Raw genomic sequence first — 19,677 nt, 5'->3', positions numbered from 1 at the left:
AATGCTGTTAGAGAAACGAGTGTGTTGATTCTAATGATCTGTGTGGGCGGCAGAGGTGGCTTGCAGCAGGATGGGCTCCGCGTCATGTACCTGGCACGCAGCCACGGCCAGGCTGGGGAGAGGGCAGCTTTCCAATGAGGCTGGCGCCCAGGACGCTGAGCACAAACAGGGAGGCATCTGTGAGCCCACTGGTCATAAGGGGGGATGACGCAGCACAAAAGGGACAGAATGGCCAAACTGGAAATGATCCAACCACTGGCCTAGGCTTCAACCTCTGCTCTGAAGTTCAGGGCTTGCCTGCTCTTGAAGGGGCTCTGTTATGCTCTCTGCTCACCACGCTTGTGGTGATGATGGTGATGGTGATTGGGGGTGGTGATTGGTGGTGGTGATGGTGATGATGATGGTATGGTGATGGTGGTAATGATGATGGTGTGGTGATGGTGGTGGTAAATGTGATTCTGATGATGATGATGGTGGTGGTGATGGTGGTGGTGATGATGGTGACTGAGGATGGTGATGGTGATGATGACTATGGTGGTGGTGGTAATGGTGATTATGATTATGGTGGTGATGGTGATGATTATGGTGGTGATGGTGATGGTGATGATGATGGTGGTGGTGGTGGTGATGGTGATGATTATGGTGGTGACAGTGATGATTGTGGTGGTGATGAGGATGGTGGTGGTGATGATGGTGGTGATGGTGATGGTGGTGGTGGTGATGATGGTGATGGTGGTGGTTAATGATGGTGATTGGTGATGGTGATTATGATTATGGTGGTGATGGTGATTATGGTGGTGATGATGATGGTGGTGGTGATGGTGGTGGTGATGGTGATGGTGGTGGTGGTGATGGTGATGGTGGTGGTTGATGATGGTGATTATGATTATAGTGGTGATAGTGATTATGATTATGGTGGTGATGGTGGTGATGATGGTGGTGATGGTGATGGTGGTGGTGATGATGGTGGTTGATGATGGTGATTATGATTATGGTGGTGATGGTGATGATTATGGTGGTGATGATGATGGTGGTGGTGATATAAGCGTAAGTAGCTAGCTATTGGTAGGGGAAGGGAGCAAGGGAATCAGACACTGAGCATAACAAACTGGGGAGCTGAATCAGGCACTGGCCCTGCTTCGCGGGGAAGCTGCAGCATTCATGGGTTCCCCAGGAAATCACAGCATTGCCCTGCCCAGAGGGTTAACACCCTTCCCTCCCTGTGCAGGAAGGAAGGACCAGCTTTCCAGTCTCCCCAGGGTACAGCTGGTCCATTCACCCAGACTATGGGGTGGGAGGGAGAGGACTAGACAATAAGGGAAATTCCGCTGCTGTGTGCATGCATGGTAGGAGCCACGATGGTGACTACAAAGGTCTATCTAGCCTGGGAAAGGATTGGTTTGGATAAGGCACACAGACTCCCGGAGATCTAGGAAATGGGTTGGTTAGAGGGAGGATCCAACACCAGCTTGGAAATTGATTGGTTATTTTGAAAAAGCGCCTGGTCCTTCTCAAGCCCAAGCTGATATATTCAGCCAAACAGAGGATCTCTCTCTCTCTCTCTCTCTCTCTCTCTCTCTCTCTCTCTCGTGCTCACCCCATTCCTTTGCGTGTCCTCTCTTCATAGCAGCTACATGGGCCTGAAGCTGCCTTGTTCTGGGACTAGTGCTTGGTTTAGGGAAGGGCACATCGCCCATTGGAATTGGTGAGATCCCATTCCTGGACTTCCGTCTGATCTATTTTGGGTACCAGGGTCCTTCTTATTGAGGTTGACAAGTTGGTCATTTTTCAGCCTCACTGCCACCAGGGAAGGGAAAGCCTACCTGAGGATGGAAATGGAGAGAGAGGGGGTCACCCAGTGGTGTGCTGGTGAGTATTTAAAACCAGCTCTAGAAGTGGGAGAAAAAGCCCTGGATGGTAGCATTTGCCAATTTCCATGGCATAGATTCTCCCTCGATGGCTAATGTCAATCTACCAACGTGACAGAGTTGGGAAGAGGTGTTAGCCCTGGCCACTGGATTCAGCCTGTTGACATCAGAACACAGAGTTGGGAAGAGGTGTTAGCCCTGGCCACTGGATTCAGCCTGTTGACATCATCTGACTCCCCGAATTCCACTGGGCCTGAAACCAGAGGTCACTAGACTTTTTTTAAATGAGATGAACCCATGAATTCCCTTTTGCTTAAGCCAATATGAATTTCGTTTCTATCCCTTACAACCAAAAGAGTCATAACTTAAAACCAGCTCACTCCTCCTTCCCCACCACGCGCACTTGTGATTCCAAACCAGCCAATTCGCCCACTGCTTGGTCTAAGGGTCCTTCTCCCTTATTGTTTCTCAGCCAAAACACACACACACAAAAGAGCACCAAAAAGAGATGAATTACACTTCAAACCAAATTAGAGTTGGGAAGTCAAGTCAGAACATAAAGACTCTGATCTGGGGCCCCCCAGATTCCCTCCGGACCGCTGTCTTCTGCAGTCATCCAACTGTGACATGACGGTGCTTGCAACTGTGGAGATTAACCTTTCTAAGGTGCTCTGACACACAATTAGGTGAAACACAATCTCATCTAAACAGTCTGGATTGGATTTATCTGAATAATTTAACATACACCTGCAGCATTCAATCAATATCTCCCCCCTCCCCTTACGTTTTTGTTAAGTAATTAACTTTGCGGAGTTGAGTCACACTCATTTCCCGGAAACCGAACGTGACAAAAGTTCAACTGATGGAGTCTCAGGGGACAAGATTAGTATCTGCTCTTCTGTTTGCTATCTCGGAACTCCACGCATTATTGGAAACCGGTATTAGCAACTTGAAATTCTGATTAATTACTGGAGAGCCTGTTTTCAGCGCAGAAACCAAGCCACAAGCCGGGGAGTAATAGACCCAATTATTCCTAGGTAGGCCTTCGGTAATTGATTTTATTATCGAGATATCTCATCTCAGAGGCAGACGCAAAGAAACTCATTTCATTAGATGATAACACTCTTGAATTGAGACGGGCACATTCATTGCTTGGGATCGAGACAGCGTGGAAGAATGCTCTTTCAGGAGACGTGTCGGGGGCTGGCAGTACCAGGTCCTAAGTCTCTTCTAGGATCTAGTGTTCTATTTGTACAGAAACCTTTCTGGGGGGGGGGGGGAGTTGTGGGCAAACAGGCCACCAGGGTGCCTGGAAGCGGGGGGGGGGGGGGGTGCGGGGGAGTGATATGAAGACCTACGCTTTCCTCTGTCAGCTCTCTGAGAACATGAAGGCCATTAAGAGCGGGGAGTGTAAGCGGTCTGGGAACAGGGAGTTTATAAACGTGTTGGATCGCGCCGAGATAACGGAGCAGTAATTAGGAGAATTATCTCGCTGTCAGGAGAGCCATAAAGGTGTTATTTACGCCCAGCTCGTGGCCCCACCTGCCCTTCATCTGAAATGCCTTTTTAAATACTTCCGTTCCCAGCCAAAATAATTCATCTTTATGCTCTGAAGTTCAGAGGCGTCTGCAGGATTAACACACTGAGCGCGTCTCTAAATGAAACCCTTCACCCTGGTTTGGTGGAGGCCACAGGTAAGTGGCGGGAGGGAGCTGCGGGCCGGCCTGGGGTTTGGAAATATGGGTCTTTGGGTGGTTAAAAAACAAACAAACAAAAAACAAACAAACATGAAAGCTAAACGGAATCTGGCTTCGGGCTTCTTGAGGCCCTCACCAGAAGTGGCCAGATGCTCAGAAGACGGGAGACAGTGGACAAGAGGGGAGGATGGAGGAGGCAGCTTGCCTTCGGGGGTAGTTACATGACAGCGAGACGCATCCCATGAGTTACTTGTTTAGTTTTTCTGGGTAGATGTGATCATTACCAATTTACACACAAGTTGAACGAATGTCCTTGAGAGGGTCGAGTTCTGATGATGATGTAATTTAAAAAAAAACAACCACAGTCAGTGAGCCATGAGACTTGACTTCAGAGCCTTTTGACTCCACACTTCCCCTCCTTCCACTCCCCCACAGCCTCCTAACCAGGGCAGGGTGTCCCCACCCCAGGAGACATCAAGCCAGTGGTGTGGTAGAACCAGTGCATGCTGGCTTGCAAGAGCCGACTGCTGTATTTTAAGGAATTTTGCTAGCCAGTTGTTAAAACAGTCATTATCAAAAATTAAGTGATGTAAACTTACAACTAAATAAAATCTTATGAAAAACAAAGGCATTGCTTCCTAATTATTTTACTAACGTTTGACTGTTATCTATGCTTGTGGAGCTGGGTCTTTCCTATCTGCCTGGTCAACATGCTACACAGTCATGGGCCGCATAACAACGGTTCCATCCGTGACAGGCCGCATATGAGACGGTGGTCCCACAGATGGCAACGGAGCAGAAAAATCCCTCCCACCTGCTGATGTCACAGGCGTCTTAACATCAGAGCCCAACACATTAGTTATGTTTGTGGTGATGCTGGTGTAAAAAGTATGGCACAATCGGTTATGTGCAGTACATAATACTTAACACTGAGAATAAACAACTACTGACTATACTCTACTTTTTATCATTATTTTAGAGTGTAGTCTTTCTACTCATAAAAAAAAAAAAAAAGATTCCTGTAAAGTAAAGAGTATGCTGTGTTACGCCATCAGTGGCCTCAGACATTCTGTGTGTAGTAAGTCTCTTGATTGCATCCTTTTCTCTTGCGCTGGATTTAATCTCGTGTTGCTGTGTACAGTAACACACTGCACAGGCTTGTAGCCTCAGAGCAAGGGGCTATCCCATGTAGCCTGGGTGTGTCGTAGGCTAGACCAGTCAGTGGTCGGCAAACTGCGGCTCACGAGCCACATGCGGCTCTCTGGCCCCTTGAGTGTGGCTCTTCCACAAAATACCGCGGCCTGGGCGAGTCTATTTTGAAGAAGTGGTGTTAGAAGAAGTTGAAGTTTAAAAAATGTGGCTCTCAAAAGAAATGTCAATCGTCGTACTGTTGATATTTGGCTCTGTTGGCTCATGAGTTTGCCGACCACTGGGCTAGACCATCCAGGCTTGTGTAAGTGCACACACTCTGTGATGTTCACACAACAACAAAATTGTCTCGCGATGCACCTCTCAAAATCCAAACGCATTCCTGTCGTTAAGTGGCGCATGCCTGTGTGAAGGCGTGCTTCTGCGCCTAGCTTCCCAATTCCACATTCACTGACATTCCAGTGTTAGTGTGGGTGGAGTCAGCCGAATGGGAGGATTTACACCACAGAGTTGGGCACACACTGGAACCGGGACCCTGCCTATCCTGGAGAATGGCTGCTAACCACCCACTGTCCCACGCTTTTCTCGTGGGACAGTGGGGCCTGGTGGAGTGCGCTCAGGTCCCAATTCACTGTCACCTCCCGACTGTGTCAATGGGAGGCTCTGTCCTTACAGGGACATTCCCCAACACAGATGCCCCTCGTATGTTTCAGGCCTCACATGTTTTGTTTTTTTTCATTGTTTTCCCCTGGAAGGTGGAGAAATATGTCCCAAAGTAACAGCAAATAAATAATTCACGAATCATGTATAATGGATGCTGGATTTAACAGAAGTAGAGCCGTAAGTGGTTGTCTATTAACTATTTATGACTTTGTCCGGGCAGCTGACAAGCCAGGCTCAGGGAGGAGATCACACCCATGCTGCCATGTTTTATTTAAACATTATTAAAAGGACACAGTCTGCAGCAAGGCTTTCAATTCCATTCAGAATTAGATTCTGCTGTGGAATCGCCTGTGGGTCTCCGCAAGGCTGGGATGGAGTTTTGCTGGAACTTCTGTCCTTTCCTTTTGCTCTAGGAATTTGAGCTCCTTCCTCCTCTTACCCTGGAATTCCTCCCTCGCTCCTGAGCCCCCTTATCCAGTTTTTCTGTGACCTGGGGCGCATCAAGTCACCCCTCTGCACCTCAGTTTGATCATCCATCAAATGGGGAGTACCATAGGTGTTACCTTAAGGATTATTGTTAAGATGACACCAGAGCAGTGATTCTTAATGGGGGAAGGGGGGTGATTTTGCTCCCAGGGAACATCTGGCAGTGTCTGGACATATGTTCTATTGTGATAACTTGGGGGAGGGGTGTTAACTGCATCTAGGCGAGACCAGGGATGCTGCAAATACCCTACAAGGCACAGGACCGCCCCTACAAAAGACAGTTATCCAATCCCAGCTGTTAACAAGGCCAAGATGGAGAAACCCGAGATTGCAGAATCGAAAGCAATATTCATTTTTATGACTCCCTTTTTAAAAAGTGTACTTAAATGAGTAAGGCTAGGTGTCTAAAACTGATAAGTAAGACAATGGGGTTGAGCTGGTCAGGCCTGGATTCAAATTCTGACTCTGCCCCTTGCTGGGAATGAGGCTTTGGAGAAGGCGCTTCAGCTCTCCAACTTTCGAGTTCTTGATTAGTAAGATGGTGACAATTACCTCAAAGGGCGAGGCTTGAACGAGAGACTCCTACAAAGTACTTCACCCAGCGCCCAGCACGTAGTGAGGGATAAGCAAATCCACATTGTCATCATCAACCATTACGGGCGTGGGATGGGATGTGGACGTGAAGCTGGTAGACTTATGATAAAGTTTAAGTAGAAAGTCAGCAGAGTACTCGAGTACAAAGAAAGGAGAAAGCAAAGCAAAGCAGCCTCTATTAAGCACCTGCTGTATGCCATCACTTGGCACCTTTACGTATATCATCTCATTTAGTCCTCGCAGCCACCCAATGAGATGGGCTGCACTATACTACCTCTGGTGGACAGAGGGGGAAACCGAGGCTCTGCAATGCTAACTTAGCTCCCCAAAGGCTCAGGCTCCAGGTCCAGTGCTCTTTCTATCACCCTGTAGGGCGCTGAGTACCCTCCCGTTAAAATTCCTACCACTTGGGAACCCAGAAAGTGGCCTTTTTGGAACCAGGGTCTCTGTGGATGTAGTTCGTTAAGATGAGGTCATACTGAATTAGGGTGGGCCCTGAATTCAATGACGATGGTTCTCATAAGAAGAGGAGAGGAGACAGAGACAGAGGAGAGAAGGCCATGAGGACACAGGGGCAGAAATGGAAGTCATGGTGCCATTGGGAACCCCCGAAGCCATCAGGAGAGAAAGGAAGGACTCTCCCCTAGCACCCTCAGAAGGCGGGTAGCCGTGCGGACACCTTGATTTCAGACGAAGGCCTCTGGAACTGGGAAAGAATACGTGTACGTGGCTTTAAGACAACCAGTTTAAGGTACTTTTCACAGCAGCCCTAAGAAGCTAATATATGTCCTTCTCTCAACATGAGTCTAACAACTCAAACCTAGACAGGTGGGAGGTAAAGAAGAGAGCAGGGTGGGGGTGGGGGGAGGGGACGGGATTCTGCAAGGGCCTCGGTGGGGAAGCTTCAATGAGAAAGGAAGAAGAGGAGGAGGAGGAGGGGAAGAGGCTGGGTTTCCATTCCCACGTGTGGCTTATCTGACTTTCTGGACACCTGGACATTCGCTAGACATTTGCTGAATGCACGTGCAGGGAAGTCACAGAAATGATCGGATGGCTGCTCATCCATCTTGTTTCCATCATCTGAGAAAAGCAAACGCTGCATCCTCCATGCAGTCTTCCCCAGGGCTCCTGGTTGTCCCGAACCACTTCCTTCTTGGACCAGAAATACTGAGGGACACATGTGTCTCCTCCTCTCAACCTTGAGCTCTCCAAGGGCACAGTCCCTGGCCCATTCCTGTCTGCATCTCCCATAACAGCAGCCCCAGGGCCAGGATGCAAACTAAAGTGTGTTGATCTGAAAGTTCCAAGTTTTTTTAAAAAAAATATTTTATTGATTTTTTACAGAGAGGAAAGGAGAGAGATAGTTAGAAACATCGATCAGCTGCCTCCTGCACACTCCCTACTGGGTATGTGCCTGCAACCAAGGTACATGCCCTTGACCGGAATCGAACGTGGGACCCTTCAGTCCGCAGGCCGATGCTCTATCCACTGAGCCAAACAGGTCAGGGCTGAAAGTTCCAAGTTTTAAGACAAACTTTTTGAGCTGTTCTCGTAAGAGGCAAGCATTCAAAATGTTAAGGAAACAATTCAGCAAACAATTAACTGAGAACCTACCTTATGCCTGACCCTGAACTAGAGACCCAGAGCCAAGTAACACCCACCCCTCTGTCTAGAAAGATAAGAACAAGGCAATATACTAACTGGGCGATATGTGCATGGGTGGGGTAAACACAAGGGAAGTAATTAACTTAGTAAGGGGTGGAGATAACAGGGAGGGCTTCCTGGAGGTGAGGTTTGATCTGAATTTTGAAGATGGAGCAGGCAGGCAGAGGATGTGTGAAAACAAAGGCAGTGAGTCAAGAAACAACACTGCATTGGGTCCTGAACAGTTGCTTTCATGCGTGAGTAGAACATGCAAGGTGACAAGCGGCAGACAATCCAAGGCAGGAAAATCTACAGAGGCTGGCTTTCACAGGCCCTGGGAAAGAACTGGGGCTTTGTTGCAAAAAACAATAAAGAGCACTGGGAGCCTTCTTAGCAGAACAATAACACAGTAAGATGTGTTCCTTCTGGAAAGATCTTCACTAGGGAGGAGCGAGAATGGAGGACAAGGGGCGATCCAAGTGAGAGGGTTAGTGTAGAGGCCTAGACCAGAGGGGATGCGGTGTAAATAGACACAGGAAGCAGGGGTGGAGCAGGAGGGCATGGACTTGAGAAATCCCTAAGGAGGGTAAAAGCAACAGGCCTGCCCGCTAACTGTGTGAGCCCCAGGGAGCCAGGACACCGCAGTGTCCAGCTCGGGTCCCTTTAAGAGTGAGCAGAAAAGCACCATCAAAGCTCTTCAAGACCGGGGACGCTTATGAAAAGGACACCTGGCTCAGGAAAGCGTTGAGACGACAGAGTCAGGCCAAGGCCATGAAGGGTAAACCCAACAGGTGCAGCCTCCAAACTAAAAGGAGGTGCATCAGCCAAAAGCAGGCAGAGGGTGGGCTTCCCTGTCACCTCGGGCTCTTCCTGCTGCCCTTGACCCCCCCTTGGCCTCCTCTGGACCGCCTGGGCTTTGTTACTATTGAAAAACAACAGGCGGCAAACCCACGGATGCGCTGTCTCCTCGCCCCAATGACAAAGGGACTTGAATGATTTAGAGGCCAGGATATTTTTTTCTCCATAATGGCTCCTGGAGTCGCCAGGAATAGTACATTTACTAAAATTAATGGCAAAACCTCATTTTTCTTTTTTCCAGGAGGAGAAGTTCCATCGGCGGGATAATTGATCCTGATCTGGACGTGCCGGTGCACCAGCAAGGGGTGTAAATCATTCACACGAAACAACTTGCAGCCTTTAAACCAACAGCAACAGTGACAAATGGTACAGGCCGGAGACAGGCGGAAAGGAACCCAGAGGGGAGATCCATCAACATCCTTCTCACTTCTCACCAGGCCCAAAGTGCGGGACCCTGTGTTTTGGTCTCCCACAGCAGAGCCATTATTCAGCAGCGTTGGGCTGAAAGGGCGGAATTGGATACGCAGGGATAACTTCCGAGTTGGACACACAGGGCTGCCAATCGCAGCTCTGCCACTCCCCACTCTGCAGCCCTGGGGGAGGCACCTCACAAGCCTGAACCTCCGCTTTCTCCACCTGCTGGGGTTGTCCTAAGTGTGAAAGAAGGCAACGTCTGCAAAGGGCCGGAGCATAGAGAGACTCAACAAACATTTGTCCGAATGAATGAATGAATGAATGAATGAATGAATGAGTGAATGAATGCTTGGGCTGGGGAGTTAGGAAATTCTCTTCCTCCCATGGAGATTGGAATTTCATAAATGGGAAATGAAGAGGGCAATGCTTCACCCAAAGAAATGATTTGTGGTGGAGATAGGGGGCAGGATCCCCAAAATGCCAGCACGCAGACACCTTGTATTGTCAGTGGAAGCTCTGAGCACCCCTTACAGAGGAATGTGTGAAATACACAGGCAATGGCCTCAGCCATCTCTCTCCATTCAATGTGAGCAACCTGAGGGCAAGAGTTTATGTTGTTCCCCATTGGCTCCCCAACATCTAGCAGGAGGCTGGGCCCACAGTAAAAAGTGCATGGAGGAAGGAACCAGAACCCCGAGTGCTCTGCAGGCTTTGGGGGAGGTTTTCAGAGAGCACGTGGCATGGAGCAGCCGCCCCTGGTCTTATAGAGAGGGGTTGGGGGGGGGAGGGTGCACACTGGTGACACGGACATGGACCTGGAGAGACAAGCCGGCATCTTCTGAGAAGCCTGGGAAAGTTCCAGGAAGCCACGCCAATGGGAGTGGCCTTGGCCACAGGGTTCATCTTAAAACGGCAGTGCTCACTGAACTCTGCCACTGAGCTGGGTTTGCTCTACCTTTTTCAAAAATAGATATTTTTATTGATTTCAGAGAGGCCCTAAATCTAACTACTGGAGTCCTTCTAAGAAAAAGGCAGAGGGATGCCGGAGACCTGCGCACACAGAGAAGCACGGCCTTGGGAAGACAGAGGCAGAGATGGGAGGGACGCAGCCATAGCCAGAGAACACATGGGACCCCCAGAATTTGGACTGGCAAGGAAGGGTTCTCCCCTAGGCCTTCACCTTGACTTCAGACTTCTGGCTTTCCTCGGAGCTATGAGAGAATCGATCGCCACTGCTTAAAGCCACCCAGCTTTTGGTCATTGGTTAAGGCAGCCCTAGGAAGCACACACACCTCCCAACCACACACCCCAACGTAAAGAGAGACGTTCGGCCGGGGTCAAGTTATCCAGAGTCTTGCAATTAGAAAGGAGAGAAGGACGCAGCTCTCCTTTCAGCATACATGCGAGCTTCGGTTTTAGAGTTTTGTGTTCTTTCTATTTTGATTCATAGATAGGGGCTGTGCTACCATCTTGTTAGTATTTTGGGGTCTTGAAAGATCTTTTTTTTTTTTTTAAATATATTTTACTGATTTTTTACAGAGAGGAAGAGAGAGGGATAGAGAGTTAGAAACATCGATGAGAGAGAAACATCGATCAGCTGCCTCTTGCACACCCCCTACTGGGGATGTGCCCGCAACCAAGGTACATGCCCTTGACCGGAATCGAACCTGGGACCCTTGAGTCCACAGGCCGACGCTCTATCCACTGAGCCAAACCGGTTTCGGCTGAAAGATCTTAATGTGTCCCTGGGAGAGGGGAGAGGAGGAAGAAAGTGAGCAGAGAGAGAAACAGAGGAGAAAGGGAAGAGAGAGAGAGAGAGAGAGAGAGGGAGAGAGAGAGGGAGAGAGGGAGAGAGAGCGCGCGCGCGCGAGCGCACAAAGGGGAGAGGGAAAATCCATTTTGATCTGGCCAGAACCACTGGGCGTCCGGCCAGTTAAAGAAGACATCAGAGGAGAAAGGATGGGGATGTTCTCTTGCTCCAGCCGGAGCCGGCAGGAGGGAGCCGGGCTGCCTGAGAAGCAGGCTGGTTAATGAGGAAGCTGTCCTGTCAGGTGGAGGCAGGGCCTCTCTCGCCCAGAGCCATGGTGGGTGGAGGAGCTGCCAGTCATGGGGCTCGGGCTTTGTCTGGGGACTTCCTCTCTGTGCGGAGTCTCGCCACCTCCCGCACAACAGCCAGCCTGCCAGCGTGTCAAGGGCAAAGCTGATAGGAATGACATTGACCATGGGGGGGGGGGGGGGCAGTGGCCAGAGAAATATGCCTGCTGCAGGGCCATTTGATGAGAGTGGACAGGGCAGAAAGGAGCTGATGACCGGGACTGAGAGGCCTCTGGGCCAAGCCTTGGCATGGTGTGGGTCTCACAGAAGGCTATGTGGTGGGGGGCAATGGAGGTGCCAGATGCCTCCTGGGTCACAGAAACGAAAGAAAACCTGGCGTCTTAGGGTTCTTCAGCCTCGTGGGGAAAGGGAGGAGCAGGCTCTCTCAGACCTGTGATCTCTGCAGGAAATTGTTCTCAGAAAAATACACTGAATGATGAATAAAACCTTCCCATTGAGCAGGGAAAAAATTTGGAAATGTCCCTCGGCCCACACCAGGGAGCAAGCATTGCTAGGTGAATGAAGGCGGAGACTGCAGAGTTGGACAGACCTAGATTCAAATGCTTCCTCGCATGCAGCACCATTCTGATACTCCCTTTGGCATGTTGATGCCCCTGTGCCTCAGTTTCCCTGTCTGCAAAATGGAGATAAGCGTAGTGCCTACCGCACAATACTGACCAGAGGATTTTAAATGACAAATGTCTAACCTAGAACCTGGCATAGAGCAAGTGCTTAATAAATGGTGGCTTTAACATTATCCTCTTTATCTTTTATATTTGTTGTTGTTATTAATAGTCCAGAATTAGCACTGACATTGGCTACGTGTACTCTTACACAAGTTACCTCACCTCTGTGAAGCCTCAGTTTCCTCATCTGTAAATGGGACAATAATTCTGACTTTGCAGGGTTATGACGATGACAAGATATTATTATGGATGTGGAGACTCCATGCAAGGCAGACATTTAATAAACATTGATTCCTTGCTTTTCACGAGGCCGCACAGCCTTTGGGATGGAGTGTGTAAGGTTGGACCTGGAGTCTGAGACACAAAAGAGCTTGGAGACCATCCAGGAGTGAACACCATTGGTTCACTTTGGCCCCCCCAACTAGAGTTAGCAGCCAATGGCAGCATCGTCTCTCTGCCCCTCTCCTTCTGGTTTCCAGCCTGGCCCACTGGCACCAGATTCTAGCCTCTCTCCAATCTCAAACCCTCCAGCGCAGGAGAACCAGCAGGACCACACTCACCAGCTCCATGCACCTGCGGCTGGCCTCCGCCTCCCGCTCCACCAGCTCCTGCATGTCCGCCTTCAGCTCCTCCAGGCGCCGCTGGTAATACTGGCTGCTCTCCCGCTGCTGGGCCTCAGCCGTGGCCGCCTGTGAGAGTTCCTCGCCCATCTTGATCAGACTGTCCCGAAGCCGGATCACCAGGACCTGGAGGGGGGTGGAGAGCACACGCCCACCTTGGGGTTAGAGGCCCAGGGGCAGGAAACTGGGGGCTCCAGGAAGGGAAATCCTTTGAGGAGCCGCTGTGTATTTTTATAATCAGGATAATTATTCTGATTCCTGATACAAAAAGGAAGACTTGACTTTAAAAACCTAGGAAACCGTCTGGCCCATGTGGCTCAGGGATGGAGCATCAATCTATGAACCAGGAGGTTAGGGTTCAATTCCCTGGTCAGGGCACATGCCCGGGTTGTGGTCAACCCCCAGTAGGGGGTGTGCAGGAGGCAGCTGATCAATGATTCTCTCTTATCACTGATGTTTCTCTTTCTGAAATAAATAAACACACACACATGTGTCTAGGACATGATAACTGCTATTCTGAGAGTAGTATACTGATGAGAACCCTGACTCTCAGCATGATCTGGATTCAAATCCCAGCTCTGCCCCTTCCTGGCTGTGCGACCTTAGGCAGGTTATTTAACCCCTCTGAGAGATGGGCATGGTTATAGTTCCGAGGTCCCAGGGACACTGTCGGGACTGCTCACATCAAGTCATGCAGAAGGCGGAGCTCAGTGCCTGGCACATCGGGTATCTGGATACGGGTTGGGAATTGTTCCTATTTATAGCAGCCTTCATTCATCTCAAGGTGTGGGAGGTGGAGTGGTCAGTGGAGAAAACACTAAACCAGGGAACAAGCCCTTCCCCAACACGGGTTTTGGTTTCCCAATATGCAAAACAGGGAGGTTTGAGGAGTAACCTCCCATGAGCCTCAGCTCTATTATTTATGGCACATTCCCTTTCCTGGGGGCAGAAGTCCCACAAGGACACATGAAACAATAGAGGGAAAAGAGCAGCGGGCATCACCAGTGCTCCGGAACACAAACCCAGGGCTGTTGTGCAGAATTCATTAGTTGGCCAACAAGCCGGGAACCAAATGGTTCTGATGGATAAATACTCCAGTGTTGACATAAAACCAAGCCCACATGAATATTTCAGGCCCTTGCTGAGGACTAGGAGCCCCTTTCCAGATCAGAGGCTGAAGATAAGCTTTATTATTCACTTCTCCTTTGTCCTGCAAATGGAGTTTAAGCAACATTTTCCAAGGGCGGTAGGCGGGTTATAAAGAAGTAGAGTTCTCAAACTGTGTCCCTGAGGCACCCCATCTCAAGGACCAAATTCAAATAAGTGAATTTGGAGACTGAATCTGCCATTTAAATAAATTTACTCTCCCACAGATTTCTTTTCTTCTCTGCTATCACGTGACTATGCTAGAATCAAGTGAAAAGAGATACATGATCTAGCCCAACATGATGTATTTAATTATTTAAAATGTAGCAGATCAAGGTGATCTGCAAAGACATGTGCCTTGAGGAATTCCCCGAGAAGTTCTGAGAATCACTGAGGGTCAAGACAAAGAAGAATTTGTCTTTGTTCTTCAACCATAGCACAATTCTTAGAAACCAAATGCCCAAGAGGAGATTGGGAGGGAATGTTACCCAATGAGGAGCAGCCTCTCATTGTCAAGAGGCACTAGCATACTACCGGTACGGTGGAGTAGCCAGCTGGCTGCAGAGAAATGAAGGCCTGGGACCTGGACGGTCAATTGTCAATCTGCTCCTGTCACTGTCATGACTTGGCTTTACCATGAATAAATCACTTGACCTCTCTGGGGTCATCTTCTCATCCCATCCCACAGGCCCCAGGGGGCTGCAGTGAATGTCTAATGGAACAGCTGATGTAGAAGGATTTGGACAATGATAACATTGTCTGCAAAATGTCTCATGTCATTGGCCTAGAGAGCTAAATGTGAATAAGATCATTGAACTCCAGTTCCTCCAAGCTTTCCTGTCCTTCAAGGCCCAGGATCAATGCCACCTTCTGGAAGCCTCCCTGATTCCCAGCCTGAAAGGACCTCTGTCCTCCAAACCTCACAGCCCTCTCTCTATATACTAGGAGTATTTATATACACGTCGTATCCTCACCTCCTACAAAGTTTTATGCTCTGATAAGCAGAATCTGTTTCATACATCTATGCACACACCAGGTGCAAAGCAAATTTCCGCTCAAAATGAGTGTGGGGTGCAAGAATGGATGAATGAGTAGATGGAGATGGCAGAATTAGAGCAATGGATAAAAAGATGGACAGACAGGGGAGTCAAGGTCTGAAGAAACAAATAGAGGAAGAGAAGAAAGAATGAAGAGAAAAGAAAAAGAATCCATGGAAGGAGGATGATGGATGGACTGATGATGGCATATGGAGTTGGCTAGAGATAGATGGATGTGGGTAGATTGAATGGATAGGTAGTTTGTGGAACAGTGTGGTTGAAGAAAGGAAGAAAGGAGGAAGGAGGGAGAGAAGGAACTTACACAGGAGATGGATGAGTAATATATAGCCAGATAAAGGCATAGGCATGGACAGATGGACAGAGCTTACAAAAAGGCCTCACTTCTCTGAGCCTGAGCAATATTTACACACCAGCAAATACCTCAAATCTCTTAATCTGCACTTTCTGGAACTCCGTCTTGTTCTCCAGGTCACAGATGACTGCCTCTTGCCTGCTGACAATGGCCCGGTCCACGGTGGACTGCTCCAGGTACTCGATGCGCAGCTGAGCCACCTGCAGCTGGGGACAGATGCAAGGGGGCCGTTGGCCACCTGTTGGCCCTGAGTCACACAATGGAAACACAGGCAGGCCTCAGCCCCAGGCGCCTTCACACTGCTTCCTTCTCGGCTCAGGGGCCGTATGGTGAGTGCACAGGAAGCACTGCCCGTTCCAATCCGAGGACCCTCACACCCGACCCGGCCCCTGGGTCTCAGGGCCTAGCAGGTGACATTTCCTGGGCCTTCTGCCTCCAAAACAGGTCTTTTGATCAGTGCTTCTCTCGCCTGCTTGCCCTGCTCTGCTAGGGGAGCAGAGCCGGGCTGTGAGCAGCAAGCTTCAGCATCAAAGGATACAACCGAAGTGGGTTTGGGAGCCAGGGCCTGTATCCGAGTTCAAAACCTGCCTCCACCCCTTCCCAGCTGGATGGGCCCACGTGCGTCAGCTCCCTTCCCCGAACCTCACCGCTTCGTTTTGTGTGTGAGGACTGAGGAGGTGAGTGCCTGGTAAGTCATTAGCCCCAGCAAATGGCCCCTGCTGCTGTCCTCTTGTTGCAGTTGTTGCTACTCAGTGCCCATGGACACTGGCTTGACACTCATTCCCTCTGACAGTCACTCCAAGCAGGCATGTCGACAGTTCTGGGAGAGCTTTGAGAATTTCATGGATAAGGGCGACCCACCTACTAATGAGGGAAATCTGGGGGAGTTGGGAGGAACCATGACTCAGAGGAAGATTTCACGAAGGATGATGATCCTGCCTAGACCAGAGCATCCCATCTCTTTGGAGCCATTTCTCAGCAGGAAGAAACCCTTCACTGAAATGTTGATGCGTCTCATTGCACAGGCATCTCTGGATGCTGAACGGGTACAGGGAAGAGTGAGTGAGTGTGTATGTGTCCATCTAAGATGGCTCTCAATTCATTTGGCTCAAGACTGAAGTAGAATGAATGACAGTTTCCAGGGCCCAGAAGGAACCCTTCCCTTCCTCCCCCACAATAGGGTGGCGCCAAGCACGTACTTGTTCCTGCAGCTTGTGCTTCTCCTTCTTGGCTTCCTCCAGCTGCAGCTGCAGTTCCTGGATCTGCCCAATGTCAGCAGCAGACTGGTGAGACAAAGAAATGCCACTCGAGAGCTCAGGCTTTGCTGGGAAACTGTCCCTGGCAATCCCTTTTTCCCCTGGGTGGGGGCAATTTAGACCCACAGATGTCTAAATTTCTCAGGGTCTCTCTGACAGCCGATGGTTCCCAAGGGGTGCCTCTCACATCCTCCCCAGCATCCTTCATCTCAGCGTTCACCAAGTCACTCCCCTTAGATAAGCCCGGAGCTTTGGTCAACTGTCTATAACTTCATTATGCACCCTTGAGAGCCAAGTCAGAAACGGGCTGGTCACATTACTAGGACCAGATTCTGAGGGGAGAGAACTATTCTGAATGTCAGGTAACTAGGATTCCAGACCCGGATACTGGCCTTGGCAAGCCCCAGAACCTCTCTGCACCTCAGTATCCCCATCTGTAAAGTGGGCTGATCGTCTCTGCTTAGCCCTTCTACAATGCAATGCATTTGTTCAGAGATTAAATGAGGCAATGGAGAATAAAGTTTCTTTAAAAAAAAAAAAGCAGAACCAAACTGTTAAGTGTGATTATCTCCATTTAGAAGGATTCCAGAGGGCAGAAGGACCCCTCAATTTCTATTTTCCACATGTATTTATCATTGCAGTGATTTACAATGGGCATATGAATATGCTGCTTTTGTAATTGAACAAATAAAGAAAGTTCCATTTTGAACAAAAGTGTGATTAACAATGCAGAAGATGGCCTAGGCTATTTTTGTGGCAGTTGTTATCATGTTGATGATATAATTGATTTTTTTTGTTATAATTATTCCTTGTTTAGCAGAAATTCCTTCAGATCTAATCTCTGTAGGGTGCATTTGAAGCCTGGCAGGCATTCTACCCTGGATCTCCTCTGGGGGTACAATGTGGGGGAGATGTTCATTGCTCTTGGAGGGAGCTGTTGTGAAGTTATGCAAATCAGATCAGCTATGCAGATCAGAAATCTGCTAGGGATCCTCCTCACATCCCTCCACTCTACCCAAAGCCTCTCGCTTGGCCCGTGTGGTTCAGTGGCTGAGCATTGACCCCAGGAACCAGGAGGTCACTGGTTCCAATCCCAGTCAGGGCACATGCCCAGGTTGTGAGCTCGATCCCCAGTAGGGGCGTGCAGGAGGCAGCTGATCAATGATTCTCTCTCATCATTGATGTTTCTATCTCTTTCTCCCTCTCCTTACCTCTCTGGAATAAATAAAAATAGATTTTAAAAAATATGTAATGCACACTGAGGGCAAATTCTCCCACTGAAGGCTGTTACCTGAGCAATGAGGTCCTTGTGCTTCTGCATGAGGTCATTCAGGTCATCCTGGTCCTCGTCGATGCGCTTCAGGAGGTTGGCTCTCTCAAACTGCAGCCGGTACAGCTGCTCATCCACCTGGCAGGAGGCAGGACAACGGTCAGGGTGAGGCAGAATGGCGGGAGGGAGGGGGACTGATGCACAGCAAAGAGGGGATTGCCTATGGGAGTGTCAGGTGAGTGGCCATGGGTGTGTTAATGCATGCCGTGGGCATGACAGCTCCGTGTGTGTAGGGGGGTGAGGGGGGATGGGGACAGGTTCCTCTTAATCTAGTGCAAATAAAATCTGGGACCAAGAGACCAGTAGAAATCTTGAGACAAGCTTTTGTTTATAAATCTCTAAACCTAAACTTTAGGATTTTACACAGAAAGTATAAATTTAAACCAACCCTGTACACACAGAGAGGGGACTTAGAAACCCAATCCCAATTTTCACTAACATTAATAGATCCGTAACATATGTTCATGTGTCCTCATTCAGAGGGTACATAGTAGGTGGGAGGGTCCCTTATAATGGTGAGCTAAGTGGGCCCATGAGGACTGCCTTTGTCTCCACTTAAAAGAATAGGCATGCAATAGCCCAATGATAATGACCAAGGCCCCTCCTATGTTGGTGAGTGTACAGTAGGACTATAGCAGTAGCCAGGGCACTGCCTACAGTGGTGAGCATGCTCTGGGTGCACAACAGAAAGCTGTGTTCCCACTGAGGGTACTGAGCAAACAATAGGCTCATATCGGACACATCCCCACAGGACTGAGCACACATTAGGTCTACAATTTGCCTGCCTTTGCAGAAGTGAACACACAGTTGACCCTCATATATACCCTTGTATCTTTATAATGCTCAGCTCCTAGTCAGATGCCTGCACTTTCAGAGTGTTAAACACCCAGTAGGTCTACAATGGATGTCTATAGGTAGTACCCAGTAAGCCCACAATAAGTGCCCTTTCCTTCTTATCGTGCTGAGCACACAGCAGGTCCAAGCTAGCTCAGAGGCCTGTTCTGGCCCGGGTCCCCAGAGCTTCAGAAAGGGCCAGGTACCAGGCTCTTGCTCCGGGTCATGCTCTCCAGCTCGCTGTGCATGTTCTCCAGGTCCGCAGTCAGCGCCTTCTGGGTCTTCAGGGCATCCTCACACTTGGCCTCACTCTGTTCCAGCTGGACCAGGCAGGAGGGCGAGAAGAAAAGAGAAGAGGCCTCGTGACGCTGCCCTTTGACTATCCTTCCCCTCCAGCCCAGCCCAGCCCCTCTCGGGCAGCGGAATCATTTACAGGCGACCTTCGTGTCTTCACAACTGTTCATCAACCTACAACTGGCGAAGCACCTGTGTTTGCATTTGAGGCGGCCTGGTTCTGAGCCCACTCAAAATTGAATAGGCACTGCCCCAGGAAATAAGGCCAGGCCACCCCAGCTTCAGTGCCAGGAGCTAGTCAATTCCCTTCAACAAGTATTTGTTGACACCACTGGAGTGCCAGGCACGGAGCATACAGGAAAACTGTCACCTGATCCTGTGTCCTCCGGAGAAACAGGCAGGAACAGGTAATGAATACAGTTAAAAGGATGAGGGCATGGGATGCTTGGGAATACGGGATGGAGGTCAGGGAAGGCTTCCTGGAGGAGGTGCTTGGAGTCAGTTTTCAACCAGAGTTGAGAACCCCCTTTTAAATGGTATGCAAACTATTCCGCAGGTGAGCATTTTTCTGGGCCCATGACTTTCACTAGATTCTCAAAGGTTAAGGGCCACCTACTTAAAGTTTCTCTTTCTC

At 49.4% G+C, this 19,677-nt stretch overlaps 1 protein-coding gene across 1 annotated transcript in view; it reads right to left on the bottom strand.

Annotated features, from left to right (window-relative positions):
- MYO18B (myosin XVIIIB) overlaps positions 1 to 19,677 on the bottom strand; it is a 170,507-nt gene that overhangs the window by 35,435 nt on the left and 115,395 nt on the right. Inside the window, exons 34-38 of the mRNA XM_079762228.1 lie at positions 18,956 to 19,069; positions 17,877 to 17,993; positions 16,529 to 16,612; positions 15,398 to 15,535; positions 12,714 to 12,899 (exon numbers count right to left, since the gene is read on the bottom strand). Coding sequence (XP_079618354.1) covers positions 12,714 to 12,899; positions 15,398 to 15,535; positions 16,529 to 16,612; positions 17,877 to 17,993; positions 18,956 to 19,069 — 639 coding nt within the window. The remainder of the gene's footprint in view (positions 1 to 12,713; positions 12,900 to 15,397; positions 15,536 to 16,528; positions 16,613 to 17,876; positions 17,994 to 18,955; positions 19,070 to 19,677) is intronic.

This window comes from Cnephaeus nilssonii (genome assembly GCF_951640355.1).
Source record: "Cnephaeus nilssonii genome assembly, chromosome: 22".
Classification (NCBI taxonomy): domain Eukaryota; kingdom Metazoa; phylum Chordata; class Mammalia; order Chiroptera; family Vespertilionidae; genus Cnephaeus; species Cnephaeus nilssonii.
Note: the sequence above shows the minus strand (reverse complement) of the source record. Positions and strands in the feature narration are given on the sequence as shown.